Source organism: Berghia stephanieae, chromosome 2 (assembly GCF_034508935.2).
Source record: "Berghia stephanieae isolate SIO BIC M18660-M18661 chromosome 2, UCSD_Bste_1.3, whole genome shotgun sequence".
Lineage (NCBI taxonomy): Eukaryota > Metazoa > Mollusca > Gastropoda > Nudibranchia > Aeolidiidae > Berghia > Berghia stephanieae.
In genome coordinates this window covers 108,921,785-108,937,797 of record NC_088361.1, presented here as the reverse complement: position 1 = coordinate 108,937,797, position 16,013 = coordinate 108,921,785, and the positions used below count along the sequence as shown (strand labels likewise).

Below are 16,013 nucleotides of genomic sequence, written 5' to 3'. Positions count from 1 at the left end.
AGTCTCCTGTGCCTTATGATCTCTGTACATTTCAATATTACCGCCCTGTAGTACCAAATCGCATCGTGATATTTCATTCAACACATAGTACCCTTTTTAAACTTTTAGTTGAAACCTGCCTCAATATGCCAAGCAGTGACGTTTGAAATTTGCATCTCCCTTTTCTTTAGTCAGCCTGTGTCTAAGACCGTCCCCATCAGTTCAGTAACACATAGACAGTGATATAGGTCTCTAGCTGTAATCGTCCTTTATCGTTTTGCCTGCTGCATTAGGTACGGCAACTACCCTCCCTTTCCGGGGGTTTTAAAACATTAGATTCATTCCTGTATCAACAGCCATGCACAAATTATGTAGACCAGATTCTGTCCCAGTTCGACACCAGATGTGAAGTGAATTCTTCTAACTATTGTAAACCAAGGTGGTAACGCAAACTTGTCTCGTTGATTAAAGTGAACTACAACGTGAAGGAGCACTTAATGACTTGCTTATCAGATGTGATCTTCAGATTTAACTCACTGAACCCTAACACCGACTATATCCGTAGTTTACCCGGGTTACTTTTACACCATGACTATTTATTACATTTTTCTGAGACAAATTATAAGCGTTCTAGTATCAAAGCTAATGTTTTTTTAGTGTTTACATGTTAATGATAGTTGAATAAAACTATCTGTGCACATGCTCCTGTTTAATACATTTTTTACAATTTTGAAAAGTAGCAAAGATCTCTAGGATTGAGTGAGTTAATGAGTTGCCACTATGTATATAGCCGCTTCTCAATAGTAATGTGCATCATGGATATATGAAATAAACATTTACAAATACTCAATTCAAATCAAGTCGGTGATTGGGATAACACTATTTGAAAGGTATGATGGTGTAATAATGATTTTATTGATGAGAATGATGGTAAACGTTCCTACAATTAAATATTTATATACAGTGAAATAATAAATAATAGCAATAAAAGTAAGTCGTATGACAAGAAAAATAACGATGCCGATCCTGGACGATGACGATAAAAATGATAACAATATTATCAATACATAGGTACTCGGTGTATTCATAATATTTGTAGTAGTGTTAGTTGTTCTGGTGGTGGTGGTGGTGGTGGTGGTGGTGGTGGTGGTAGTATATATATATAGTATATAATAATATAATATATATAGTAATAAGTATAATAGTAGTGAAGATGAAAACACTATAATTAATAATATATAATATATATAATAATAATAATAATAATAATATAATTAATAATTAATAATTATATATTATTATTATTATTATTATTAATTATTATTATTATTATTATTATTATATTATTAATTATTATTATATATATAATGATAATAATAATAATAATAATAATGATAATAATAATAATAATAATAATAATAATAATAATAATATATAATAATAATAATAATAATAGTGATAACGATAATGATAATGATAACGGTAGATAATGATAATGATAATAATGATAATGATAATAATGATGATATTGATGATAATGATGATAATGATAATGATAACGATGATGATGATAATGAAACCAATAATAATAATAATAATAATAATAATAATAATAATAATAATAATAATAATAATAATAATAAATAATAATAATAATAATAATAATAATAATAAATAATAATAATGATAATAATAATAAATGATAATGATAATAATGATAGTAATAATGATATTGATAATGATATAATGATAGAAATAATGATAACGATGATTTGATGATAATGATGATTTGATGATAAAAAATAAAAAATAATAATAATAAAATAATAATAATAATATATAATAATAATAATAATAATAAATAAATAATAATAATAATAATAATAATAATAATAATAATAATAATAATAATAATAATAATAATAATAATGATAAAAATAAAAATAAAATATAATTTTGAAATGGATTCAAAACTTCCTTGATAAAAGATGTCAAAGATTCCTCCGTGGGTCAAAGCTATCAAATGAGAACACTATCAAACGGATATCCCCAGGGGTGTGGAATGTCACCTATTATATAGATAGTATGCAGATGACGTCACTCAGGCCTTTGTTATTGTTTTTGCCATCCGCGTTTGTGAGTTGTTCTCACTAAACTGTATTAAACAGACTATAAAAGTTCATGGTTACACAGAGTTTGTGTGTTGGTCCGTTATACTTCCGGATGGCAATGTTGTGAACTCCTTGGCCAAGCGCATTCTATCTATAAACGCATACTATCATAGATGGGTAGAACTCGTTGATGTCGAATCTGATGCAAGTGCACTGTTGTTTGTTGTTGATGTTAGTAAACCATTCTATGACTTGGTTTTAGTTTTTCCATAAATTTAGTTTTGTTTCTTCATTCACGTTTGTTACAATGTTTTTTTCTTTCTGATTTCTCCTATTTCTGTTTTGTAGAGGTTAATGGGAGCGAACTATATTCATGTTTTTGTCCAATCTAGTAATCAATCACATGCTTTGTTGTTGTACAACGATTGGACATTTCTCAATGCATACAAACACGCTGCTTTGTTTATGAAAGTTGTAAACATAACAAGAAGTCATGTTGAGCAAAATCACCAATCGTCGCGTTGGATATTTCTTAAATTGTGAACACTTTTCACCATGTGGGTCATTTTGAGCACACTTTGCAATGTGACCAATGACCTCGAGCACATGGAAATGTAATAAAGATAGAATGCGCTTGGCCAATGAGTTCACAACATTGCCATCCGAAAGTATAACGGACCAACACACAAAACTATGTGTAACCATGAACTTTTATAGTCTGGTTAATACAGTTTAGTGAGAACAACTGTCAAACGCGGATGGCAAAAAATAATAACAAAGGCATGTGTGACGTCATCTTCGTTCTATCTATAGATCGTGCCCATTAGTCTACATGAAGGATCGTTTCTGAAATTTGGTTTATGGTCCTTGAGTGTGATGAATGTTTCCTGTTTTGCTGCACTAAATTTATGGAAAAACTTAGACCACTAAACACAGCACACTCTACCATAACAACATACCAAGAACAAAATTTTACTCAATGTACTCGATTTTTATTGTAAAGCGTTGAGATGCAATACTCTTCAACAGTCGTAACGTCACTTCCTTCCTAATGACGCATGGTAACTTAGTAACACTGGCTCTAAACTATCTGAACAATGGCGGACGCCGTAAGAAATAATTCTCCGGGGAGCATAAAAGCGTATTCAGAGGAAAAAAACCCATAAATTTGATCATATTTTGACTTTTACACATTCTGATCACAAGGCATATGAAAAGTTCTAGCCAGCATGAAGAATAAAAAGTAATGATTTTCTTTGTTTAGAACCAAGATGGCCGCCGTTGTCGGGCTGCGTGACATCAGACTATTGAATCCAATTGCATAGAATGATATACTAAATGTACATAACAATCATCATCATCATCATCATCATCATCATCATCATCATCATCATCATCATTATTATTATTATTATTATTATTATCATTATTATTATTATTATTATTATTATTATTATTATTATTAGTAGTAGTAGTAGTAGTAGTAGTAGTAGTAGTAGTAGTAGTAGTAGTAGTATAGTAGTAATAGTAGTAGTAGTATAGTAATAGTAGTAGTAGTAGTAGTAGTAATAGTAGTAGTAGTAGTAGTAGTAGTAGTAGTAGTAGTAGTAGTAGTAGTAGTAGTAGTAGTAGTAGTAGTAGTATATATTATATTATTATTATTATTATAATTATTATTATTATTATTATTATTATTATTATTATTATTATTATATTACTATTATAATTATTATTATTATCATGTGTGTGTGTGTATGTGTGCATGTGTGTGTTCTGTTTGTGTTCTGTGTGTGTATGTGTGTGTTTCTGTGTGTGTATGTGTGAGTGTGAGTGAGTGCCGCAATCTGTACAATGAACAATTTGATTTAATTAAAATTCACTCCACAGATGCAATCTTCTGAAGCGTGGAAAATAAAACATGTGATCACGTTATTCATTGCCCTTGTTTACGTGTCGTCGGGTAATGTAGCCTGCAAGGCAGTCCATACTGATATGAGTCTTTTTCATAGGATGTGCCCTATGAAGCGTCTTTTTGACTACATCGATTACTACCTTTCAAGCCACAACTTAACAACATTGGACTTTTTTCCATACGCCCGTCGCCATTTCAGACAATACCACGGAAAGTCCTTACGATTGAAGACAAGGACATCAGATGACATAGATATCGTAGTTCGTCTCTTTAAAAAACGGAGTAAACGCCATCACACGAAATCAAAAAGTCAAGATCTACAAAAAGAAAATGGATCCGTCTTAGATTTTCAACGATCATTGGGGCCACGCGCCAAGTCGATCCGTAACAGAAATGGAACTTTAATTGGGATTGACTTAGGAGGCCCTTCCACAATTTTTTCAAGATCAACTATCCCACGAATAAGTCATCTACACGTAAATCGTCAAGGTTAGTATCTCACGATATAGCATGTTGTTTGATAATCGGTGGCACACTTGACTTTAAATAGAAAGATCCAGTGGCGTGGCGTGCTTACAGTAAAAGGTGGTGCCAGAAACAGAAGAAAATGACGAAAAACATGCTATATTTGTAAATACAAAAGAAAGAAAAAAATATACAGAAAAGAATCACTCAAATAAGTAAGGGGCGGTTTATACCGTTTCTTAGTTTTAATATTTTTCAAATGCTGTAATCCATTTTTTAAAGATGAAATTGGTGGCAGGCACCAAATCAACCAACATAGCCACGCCCCTGGAAAGATCATTGATTCGAATCTCAATGAAGAAATTTGGGAATTTCTTCTTAAAGCGGAAGAGGGGATTGAAACTAAAAACGACATTCTTTTGGCAGAACAATATACTCTGATCATCAATCTTCACGGAAATATGAATGAACTTCATTTCCTCCATTTTAGCTCTCAAAATTACATCATTTATTATTTCTAACGGACCAAAATGGATGATTCTTTCTTTTACGAGGATGCGTCAAAAAGTAATGGAACTCTACTTATTACTTTAAAACAAATTGAGAATCATTAGCATACATCATACCTCAAATTAAAGCTTGGCATTAGCCGAGTAGAACGCTACTTCTCAACACAGTCGTCTCCGCCTCTCTCGATAGCCACAGTCCATCTTTTTTGTTGATAAATGGGAAACCCGAAACGTTCATTTGATCTGTTTTTGTAATTAAATTGAAGCTTACATTCAATTTCATATTATTATTTATTCCTCAAAAACAAGAAATTCAATGATAGCTTCCTGTCAGGTCTTTTCTTGTTTAATGTTTGTTTAAAATGGCACAAAGTGAGGTCTCACAGTGAAAACACGGTCCCTTATGAAAAACCAGATATTTAACTTACACCAGTGCTTCTCCCTGGTTTGTCAGCATTGCACTTAATGAAACTGTATTCATTCTGCTCAATAAAAGATATAGCCTTTGCTGAAGTCTCATAATTTGTATTATTCATACTCTTGTCAACATCTAAATGACTCCGGCATTAGGGCGTTTTGAGGTGGAGGGTCACAAATGCAAGCCATCATTCGAATTACAAAATTATAAATGTCCCTATCAGACCAAATTTCAATTTAATGGAGTTTTGTGACTGAAGTTTAAGATTTGTCAAAGACAATTTAAAAGAAAATGGTTCACAATGCGAGACTTGCTATAGATAGTTCGAAGATGACGTCACTCGGGTCTTTGTTATTGTTTTTTGCCATCCGCGTTTATGAGTAATGCTCACTGAACTGCATTAACCCGAATATAAACGTACATGGATACACACAGTTTGTGTGTTGGTCCGTTATAATTCCGGATGGCAATGTTATGAGCTTCTTCGCCAAGCGCATACTATCTATACATATTACATTCCTTTGAATCGAGATAAACGGTGCCATTATGATGTATGGAAATAAGTGCAGATTATCATTTAAATCATTTTAACCTTTCATTTATGGAGAATTTTCTTTCAGAGAGTGATGAGACAGATCTGAAAGGTTGTGTTGACATGTTTTTTTAACTTTCTCTTTGTTAGGTCTGATGATGGAAGCCGCTGGTGACAATAATCGGCAACATTTTCTTACGGATATGGACCAGTGTTGCACAACGTAAGTAAATTCTTTTATATAACCGTTAACGTATTTATTTTATTTTATTTTTTTGCCTGATTGATATCATTTAGTGAGAACTAATCACAAAGCTGTCTTTTAAAAAATAATAACAAAGAGCTGAGTGACGCCAGCTTCGTTGTTTCTATACTATAAAATGGCTAATACGACGCTGGTATAAAAAGATACTCACATAAGAACTTTCCAAGCAACTGGCACACATTGCACAAATAATAAGCAGAGGCAATTGCAATCAGAGAAGGTGCAAACCTTTTGAGGAATTTAAGCAAGAAAGGCCGAACAGATACACGCAATAAACTAACAAACATCAAAACATTTATTAATACCCACATCAGAGTTAACCTTTATTCTAACAGATTCTTCCCGTGAATGGGCATGATCTATATTCACTTTCCATGTGCTCGAGGTCATTGGTCACATGGCAAAATGTGCTCAAAGTGACCCATATAGTGAAAAGTGTTCACAGCTTTTGAAATATCTAACATCACGATTGGTCATTTTATTCAGCTTGACACACTGGTATGTTTACAATTTTCATAGACAAAGCAGTGTGTTTACATTTGTTAAGAAATATTCAATCGTTGGGCAGCAACAAATCATGTGATTGATGACTCAGTTGGACGACACCATGAATATAGATCGCTCCCATTATCATCTGACTTACAACTCGTCTATTCAAAATGTATCATTATGAATACAAATGTCATGGGCCAATAAAGCATCGGACAAATCCTGATTTGAATTTATATATATATATATATATAAAATATATATATATATATATATATCCTTTCTTTAAAAAATATAGCATTGTGGAGAACATTGTGCTTATTTGAGTCAATAAAAAAATGATACGGCGCACAACTCTACTGAACGATTTGAAAATTAGAAATGTATTTTTTACAGATAGATAAACAGATAACTTGATTGCCTTTTATAATTTAAAGTCAGTTTGAAAGTTCGTTGAGTCACACAGATATAATAAAATACGTACCGACGACACTAACACTCTCAAAATCAACCAATTTCGTCACTGTAAAAAGTTGTCAGTTTGCGTCATCTACTTATGACATCAAGTATTATTATTACTTCCGTCGTGTTCTTGATTTAGCGGTGATCAATGTTGTTATGTAGTAGTATGTTCTAATTGCGTGTATGTTTGTGTGTGTGCGTGTGTGTGTGTGTTTGTGTGTGTGTGTTGTGTGTGGTGTATACATGTGTGTTGGCATTTTTCAGCAAATCGTGGCATTCATAGTGATATTATTCGGTTGATCACATGAAGGTATTCGGATTTACACAAATTTTAAACAAGTTTCACCGATTAACAACGTCAACTAATATTACTGCTGATATTACAGTCGTTATTATGCATCGATGTGATATTATTGCCCTGGGAAATATTTAATTAAACGTTGTCGGCAAACTGTCAATTGTATCTGTCTAGCTTCTAGCCCGAACAAACTTGATATTTTTCGAGTCTGCTTCAGATTTTCATAGGATTTTTTTTCTATTAGGGTTAGTCATAAGTCTTAGTAAAGGTGCTAGGAGGGAGACATTCCGAAAGCTCCTACATCCTCAGTATTCTTTCAATTTGTATTTTCACCGTAGATCTTTTGTCAGGCGTTTATTTATTCAATTTGTCATCATAAAGAAGCATTTTAAAAAACTATAGAACAAACCTTGATAGATTTGTGAAAGTTTAAAATTTCCTAATTTGGCTATTGTTTTGATTGTCGGCCGCCATTTTAATTTGTGAATTATTGAAAGGTAGTGCAAAGCAGTCCGAGGGTGTTTTTTTTTCTATTAGGGTTAGTCATAATGCTAGGGTGTTTATTTTCCTATTAGGGTTAGTTAAAGGTAGTCTAGGTTTTACTTTTTCTTGGGGTTAGTTGAGGGAATATTATTTAAGTTGTTTCCCTTTGTAGGAGCTTTCGGAAGGCCTCCCAAGTCAAGCATGGTAAAGACTTGTGACTTATTGATATTGATATCTACGGACTGATAAAAGAGAGAGGGAATGGGGATAACCCTCTGATGCGCATAATGGACGGCGCCCCCGTCTCGAGCCGAAATAAGTCCCGGCAACCCTTGTACGAAGAATCCCTGACTACGTCTAGAGCTGCACATACGAGATGGAAGTCGGTTTGGACGAATTCAATCCTTGGGGGCGGGGACGTTACCTCCTCTAAGCTTGGTGAGAAGTTGCCAGGCTTTGATACCAGTAAGAGGAGCCACTGGGTGACGGCGAATCGGCTTCGGTCGAGGAGCTGCCTCACGGCCAGTGCGCTTCATCGGTGGGGTCTTTCTGACTGTCCAACATGTACCCGCTGTGGGCAAGAACCTGAGAAGGCAGAGCATCTAGTCAAACGGTGTGTTGTGACGATGCTACCGGGCGGGTTCGCGACGGTGCACGAATGCGGACCGGACTTTGCTGATTGGGTCGATCGTCATAACATAGTAGTGTGAGAACCATAAGAGGCTACTGCCATCGATTTGATGGGCTTTTAAAGTATTGAACAAAATGATTAAAGCTGATTTATAAATAAATAAGAACCATTGCATAGCATTAAACGTTTGAAGCTCAAAACTTTTCATCAACCAATAATACCAAGTAATCAAAATTTATTTTTCAAAATAATCCAGAAAACCGTCGGAAAGGTCAAACCAGTTCTTGTCTGGATAATCCATGGGAAAAAGTCATTTTGTGACCCAACGGCTCAAACCGGAATTAGATTCTGATAGCTTAGATTCTATACGTAGAATTGATTCAATGTATTTGATGAACTAAGGAGGATGACTATATGGCAGTTTTATTAAGTGAGAAAAATACAGATTTCTTATTTCTGAAAAGTTTTTGACATCTGCTTCACGCAATTTTTTTCGGACAGCTTGGGGTTAAAACTAAAGTTGTGTTTTAACCAGCCATCTGCCGTACTCTTGAAAGAAACGTATTTAAAAATATGTCCAGAAAAACTCGTACTTCGATCGATTTCAGTGACCCTTACTTATCTTGGCAAAAACACTCAAACCTAGAATTCCTTGAATACCCCGCGAGATCCCAGTTGGAGAACTTTTGCCAAGATGAGGGTCATTTTAACTCGCTCAGTCTTAGAGATGTTTGCTGCTTTTCAAAATTGGAGAAAAAAAATATATTAAAATGAGCATGTCCATAGATATTTTATTTTCAACTACCACTAACATGGGAAAACTATACAACATTAGCTTTGATACTACTTCTATAATTTGTCTTATAAAAAAAATGTAATAAATAGGTATGGGGTAAAAGTAACCAGAGTAAACTACGGATATAGTCGGTTTTAGGGTTGAATGAGTTAATTGATCGATATTTGAAGGACGGGTTTTCTGGCCAAATTTTGAAAAATGTGCCTTTCCAGAGTACGATGGTTAACTTGTTAATTCGACTATAATTTTCATTACGTTTCAGAAATGAAATGTTTTTCACAAATTCAAGTTTAACGGATGTTATGGGGGTCAGACGTAGGATTGCTCACTCTCGCCAGTCCCTACAGTTCATTCGACATGGTCTATGCAGGTAGGTTTCCAAGATCTTTTTTTTTTCTATGTAGATCCTGTACGTGCTTCAAATGAAACGCGCACATTGATTGCTGCCCAACCCCCAACCCCCCCCCTCTCTCTCTCTCTCTCTCTCTCTCTCTCTCTCTCTCTCTCTCTCTCTCTCTCTCTCTCTTAGAGTTCGTTTCTAAACTCAAGGCGCGCGATTTGCTCAATTTCTTCTCGGTCATCTGACAGATTTACGTGACACTTTGCATGCGGTCTTAGATTTTTAAATAACCCAAAACATTTTCAATCTTTAAAAATGAAATCATTGTCTCTATCGTTTATTGTGTAATGGCAAATTCCTTTGACTTTGGCTGTTTTTGTCATTTTCTCACACCCGAAAATAAAACATATTATATCGTAATGACGTTTAACATTTTAACATAAACATTGTATTGTTTATATTTAGTGGCTATCGCAGTAGGCACATGGGAGCCCTACAGCCTTATGTCTATGTTTGTATCTATATTGTTTTTCATATGCTGTGCCAGTGGTAGTTCCAATGTTATGAAATGGATATCTTCGTTTGGCTTCATTATCGAAATACCCTTATAGTGCGGCTATGTGGTCTAGTGGTATGACACTCGCTTTCGGATTGGAAGGTCCTGGGTTCGAGCCTCGCGCTCGGCGCATAGTTGAGTCCTTGGAAAAGGCTCTTTACTCACATTCTCTCACCGTACTCAGGTGTAAAATGAGTACCTGGCCACAGCGTGTCTCTGTCCCAAAAATTTGTAATATCGCCTGACAGGCGTCATGTCTCGTCCTACATGTTATGTGTTGCTGTTGGCCAGGGACCCCTTGTAAAGCGCTTTGAGCACGTTTAGTGGATATTGCGCTATATAAAAGCTCAAGTTTTTTGTGCCAGTGGTAGTTCCAATGATATGAAATGGATATCTTCGTTTGGCTTCATTATCGAAATACCCTTATAGCAATGTTTTGTTTACACTGTGGTGATTTCACATTTCAAAGTCCATTGCTTTAAATGTTTTTGTAAAAAAGACAATACGCCATTGAAAATTGTGGTCATTAGTGTGAAATGCTATCTTATATATAGATAGAGAAAAAATACGGAAAATATGGGACGCTTTTTCTGCGTTTTATTCTGGTTTGTGGCTGTTTTTTTTTAATACATGGACTATGATATTGAAACTTGGCAATTTTAGGGTAAATTTCTCAGCAAATATGATGGAGACATCAGAAGAGCTCTAACTTATGTAGTATTAGAGCTGTGTCGCTAAGTTCAACCGTAATTTCGTTAAAAAATATACATAATATTGATCTTTTGGAATGTTTCCGAAGGGAAATGTGTAAAAAAAACCCACACAAATGATATGAATAATGCCTGCTAAATTATTATCAGTCAAAATAGTCCGTGAGACCATGTATTATGTTATTTCTGAGAGAGAGAGAGAGAGAGAGAGAGAGAGAGAGAGAGAGAGAGAGAGATTAAGAGAGAGTGAGAGTAATAGAGAGAGAGAGGAGAGAGAGAGAGAGAGAGAGAGAGAGAGAGAGAGAGAGAGAGCGTGTGTGTGTTAATTTATTGTGAGGAAATGAGATATTGGACAAGTCTATTTCAAACTTTGAAATAGACAAAGGGGACAAAGATGGTTAAAAAGTCAACTGATTTATCAACTGATTAGAAAAAAAAACAAAATGCAATAGCCGACAAGCTTAGATTAGATTTTAAGAAATGCCAAAAAAATTAAAAAATAAAAAACCACTATAGCGGCTGAGGTGCCAGATGGCCACGCCTGTGGCCAAAATTGGCCAAATATAGACTTGTATTTCTTTTATTAAATCTAATTAGTTTATTTTTGTCTCCGTGACTTTTATCCTAGTCTATTCATTTTTCTCTTTATTTTGTCACCTCTAATCCATACATTGGTGAGTTTACTGAGTGCGGCGTTTGATAGCTGTTTTCTTCTTTGTACATCCTCGGTGTCTCCAATTAGTGAGCCGACTTTCTTTGTTCTTTTCCATTCCATCTTTGTTCCTCGATATTGTTGTAAATTCGGTTTTATTGGCATTGACTTGGAGGTTATATTTCATGAGGGTATTTTGTATGATGTCTATATTTGCTGATGTTGATCCAATAAAATCTACATCATCTGCATAGGCGATTTCTCTAGGGATTGCATTCTCAATAGGAGTCGTTGGTTTTGGAATGACTTTTCGAACTTCTTTCAGAGCGTGTTCTAAGTATATTGTGAACAGAATCGGGCTCAGACTATCTCCTTGGGGGGTCCGATGTTACTTTCGAACTGCGTCTGTTTAGTGGCCCCGTATATCCTTGGTTGTAACTTTGTGTTGCTGAGGAGAAATCGGATTATTCGGAGCTCGTCTTCGTCTACTATGTCTGTTAATATCTCCAAAAGTTTTCCTCTGTCGATCGTATCAAAGGCTGCGGACATATCGATTCCGGTTATTGTTATGGATATGTTTTCTTTGAGTGCCTTTGCTGCCAACCATTTATGTGTCCATACAACGTCCGATGTCCAAACTGAAACTGTACCGTGCTCTTGTAAAACCGGTACTTCTGTATAACTGCGGCACTTGGGCGTTGACAAAATCCGAAGAAGAACATCTGGATGCCTTCCATCGCACACAGCTAAGAAGGGTACTGGTCATCAAATACCCAAAAAAGATCTCAAATGAATCACTCTATAAGATCACAAAAGAAAGACCAATCTCCCTTGACATTTTACAACAACGATGGCAACTTTTCGGTCACATACTACGCAGGGACAAAAACATACCAGCTAACCAAGCCATGTCGGGATATTTCCAAAAACACGGGAACCTTTTCAGAGGAAGACCGATCACAACACTGCCTGTGATCCTAAACAAAAACCTCACAACACTTGGACAAAGCATTAGTCTCATAACGGCAGGGGACCTTGAAAATCTGAGAACCCTAGCAGAGGACCGGCAATATTGGAGACACCTCACACAGGAAATACTGGAAACAGCCAAGGCGACCCGATCTTTCGGTCGAGACGCGAAAGGCATCTAAGTCAAGTCAAGTATTCATTTTTTTTGTTTGTCAAATTCAATGAATTTTTTAAGGAGGTCAGTCTTAGTAGTGAAAACCATGCGAGTATATGCGAGTATCTATTTAGCCACTTTTTAAATCGAATTTGGTCCGATGGAAGTGTAGCCATCTGGCAGCCTTGTCTCGCTGACGTCTTATGGCGTGTCAAACATTGGGTCGGAAAAATGGCTGTCTCCCATTCTCACCCATTGAATCGCAAATTGGGTTGATGTTTTTTGATACTACGTGAAAAGTACTTACCATATTCCGATGAAATTTAAAACATAAAGATGAAATGTGCATATATGACCTTATTCACGGCAAAATCTATGCACTTGATAGTTTTAGAAATATTTCACTCAAAAGAGCAAACATCTGTTTTTAACGGCTTTCTAGTAATTGCACGAGTTTTGCTGTTTGACATAATCTAAAATCACCTCTTTACTAATTGTGTGCCAAATTTGAGACATATTTATTTATAAAAAGCGTCGTAATTGATTTTTTTAAATAGCATATACGAAACGGCCGTGTCCCATATTTTGTCACAAATTTGGGCTCTTCGCGAGAGAATTTGATGCCCACGGATTTGGGTGTGATCGTCATTGCTACATTGTTGAAATGGACAATATTTTGCGTCATTTTCTTCTTTTTTTTTTTTTGTACATTTCCATTACAACAATAAGCCCATAATGAATAGGTAATCAGATCTGCAAATAAGTGCACGTCGGCATCAGCAAAAATAATCGTAATTAAAGTAGAAATAATGACAATATTATTTCAAAGAACTACCGGGTTTAGTAATAATTTTTTACACAAACACACACACACACACACACACACACACACACACAAACATACACGTGGATGTCTCTAGCCAAAATATAAAAAGGGAAACGTGAATGTACCGAAGTGTATTTATTTGCAGGTCTGATATCTCAAATTGTTAGGGGCCCATTCATTGTTGTAATGGACACACTCTCACACCAACGCATAATATTGTATTGTCCAGTTTAAATCAAGCTCATAATTAATTATTGCGTTTGGGAATCAGACATGCAAATATGAGTTCATAAGAATATAGCTAAGATGCACAGACCTTAACTGACTCAACCCTAACACCGACTATATCCGTAGTATACCCGTGGTTACTTTTACACCCCATGCCTAGTTATTACATTTTTCTGAGACAAATTATAGACGTAGTATCAAAGCTAATATTTTAGTTTTTACATGTTTATGGTAGTTGAATGAAAATATTTAATATACCTACATGCTCATTTTTTACACATTTTTCTTCCAATTTTGAAAAGTGGCAAAAATCTCTAAGAGAAGAAGTGAGTAGAAAAGTGCCAGAAGACAATAGAGAATAAAAGTTTTTCGCGGCGGTGATGGGGTTTGAACCCGCGACCTTATTGGTACGACAACTCCGCCTTGCCGGTGAAAGCGTGACTCTACCATATAAGCTATCCACGAACCCAAAATTATTCTCTATTGTCTTCTGGCACTTTTCTACTCACTTCATCTCTTGTTGTTACCAACATAAGTGCCTGCTCCACTCACTTTTCTGAATCAAAAATCTCTAGGATTGAGTGAGTTAATGAGTTTATATTTTTCTATCAACAGTGGCCGAGGGGAGTGTCGTGGAGAATGTGTTCAAATGTTTGTGAATATGGCCTTGGCAATACATCCACCTGACCCTGGAGAAAGATACACGTTTAAATTCTTTGAAATTCCTGGATATTGTGCATGTAAAAGATTTGGATGACAATTAAAAAACGTATATATGTACAACGTACACAGAAAAATCGAACCGTGTCATTACATTTTTTATGCTCTTGATAAGAGTGGGTGCTTGTGGTGATATAATATATAATATATATTGTGCGGCTATGTCTAGTGGTATGCATGACACTCGCTTTCGGATCGGGAGGTCCTGGGTTCGAGCCTCGCGCTCGGCGCATAGTTGAGTCCTTGGAAAAGGCTCTTTACTCACATTCTCTCACCGTACTCAGGTGTAAAATGAGTACCTGGCCATTAACAGCGTTGTCTTTGTCCGAAAAATTGTAATATCGCCTAACAGTCGTCATGTCCCGTCCTACATGCTAAATGATGCTGTTGACCAGGGACCCCTTGTGAAGCGCTTTGAGCACATAGTGGATATTGCGCTATATAAAGCTCTATTTTTTTAAATATACGAGTATAAGCTAACGATCACCCAAGAACTGAAAAAAAATGATGATAAAGTAGCATATCAGAATCCTTAGACCCATTCAGCCTGAGTTTATAAGTCTCTGTAGCGTTAAACGGACAATAACAATTTCTTGCTATCCTTTAGGTAGCACGCTACTTTATTGTAAAGTACTTTCCTCTTGATAATAATAATAATAATAATAATAATATTAATAATAATAATAATAATTAATAATAATAATAATAATAATAATAATAATAATAATAATAATATATATTATTATTATTATTATTATTATTATTATTATTATTATTATTATTATTATCCATTGTTAAGACGCAATTATTATTATTATTATCATCATCATCATCCATCATCATCATCCTCATCAGCACCATTGATAATAGTGACAATGGCAACGATACCAATATATTATACTCTTAATCCATATCGGATAATCAACCTCGCACTTGGGTCTAGTTTAACATTGTTGCAATGAACAATACGTTGCTTCATTTATTTATTTATTTATTTATTTATTTATTTATTTATTGAGATTTCCATTACAACAATAAGCCCATAATGAATTCGGTCGATTTTTTAATTTAAAAAGTAACTAATAAGTACAATATTGGTTGTGTTAAATACATATGTAGACCACAGGGGAAAACGATCAAAGTCACATTTTTCAGCTTTTGAGAAAATCAAAATTAAAGTTTGGAAACCCATTGAAAACGCCGCATGATAATATGAATTGAACTGAATGTGAATTACTAAACGTATATATTTTGACCACAAGTCAGATGCATATAAAAAAAACAAGCTCTTGGTTGATTTTAATACCAAATTATTGTGACATTAGAACAGTAAGGGTCTTTCGGACTTTGATCGATTTTCCCTGTGATGTGGCCTTCATGTGTATTAATAATAGGATTCAATAGTCTGATGTCACGTCCGCCCAGCAACGAGCAGCTTGGTTCTAAAGAAAGAAAATCGGTACTTTTTATTCTTCATGCTGGCTAGAAGGTTTTTCACATGTCATTTG

At 34.9% G+C, this 16,013-nt stretch overlaps 1 protein-coding gene across 1 annotated transcript; it reads left to right on the top strand.

Annotated features, from left to right (window-relative positions):
• Nucleotides 1-709: 709 nt before the first annotated feature.
• Nucleotides 710-15,174, top strand: LOC144963813 (uncharacterized). Its single transcript, XM_078897747.1, has 5 exons — nt 710-869; nt 3,978-4,491; nt 6,077-6,149; nt 9,613-9,720; nt 14,401-15,174. The coding sequence occupies exons 2-5, from the start codon at nt 3,978-3,980 to the stop codon at nt 14,540-14,542; spliced, it is 837 nt and encodes a 278-aa protein (XP_078753873.1). The 5' UTR covers nt 710-869; the 3' UTR covers nt 14,543-15,174.
• Nucleotides 15,175-16,013: the final 839 nt, after the last annotated feature.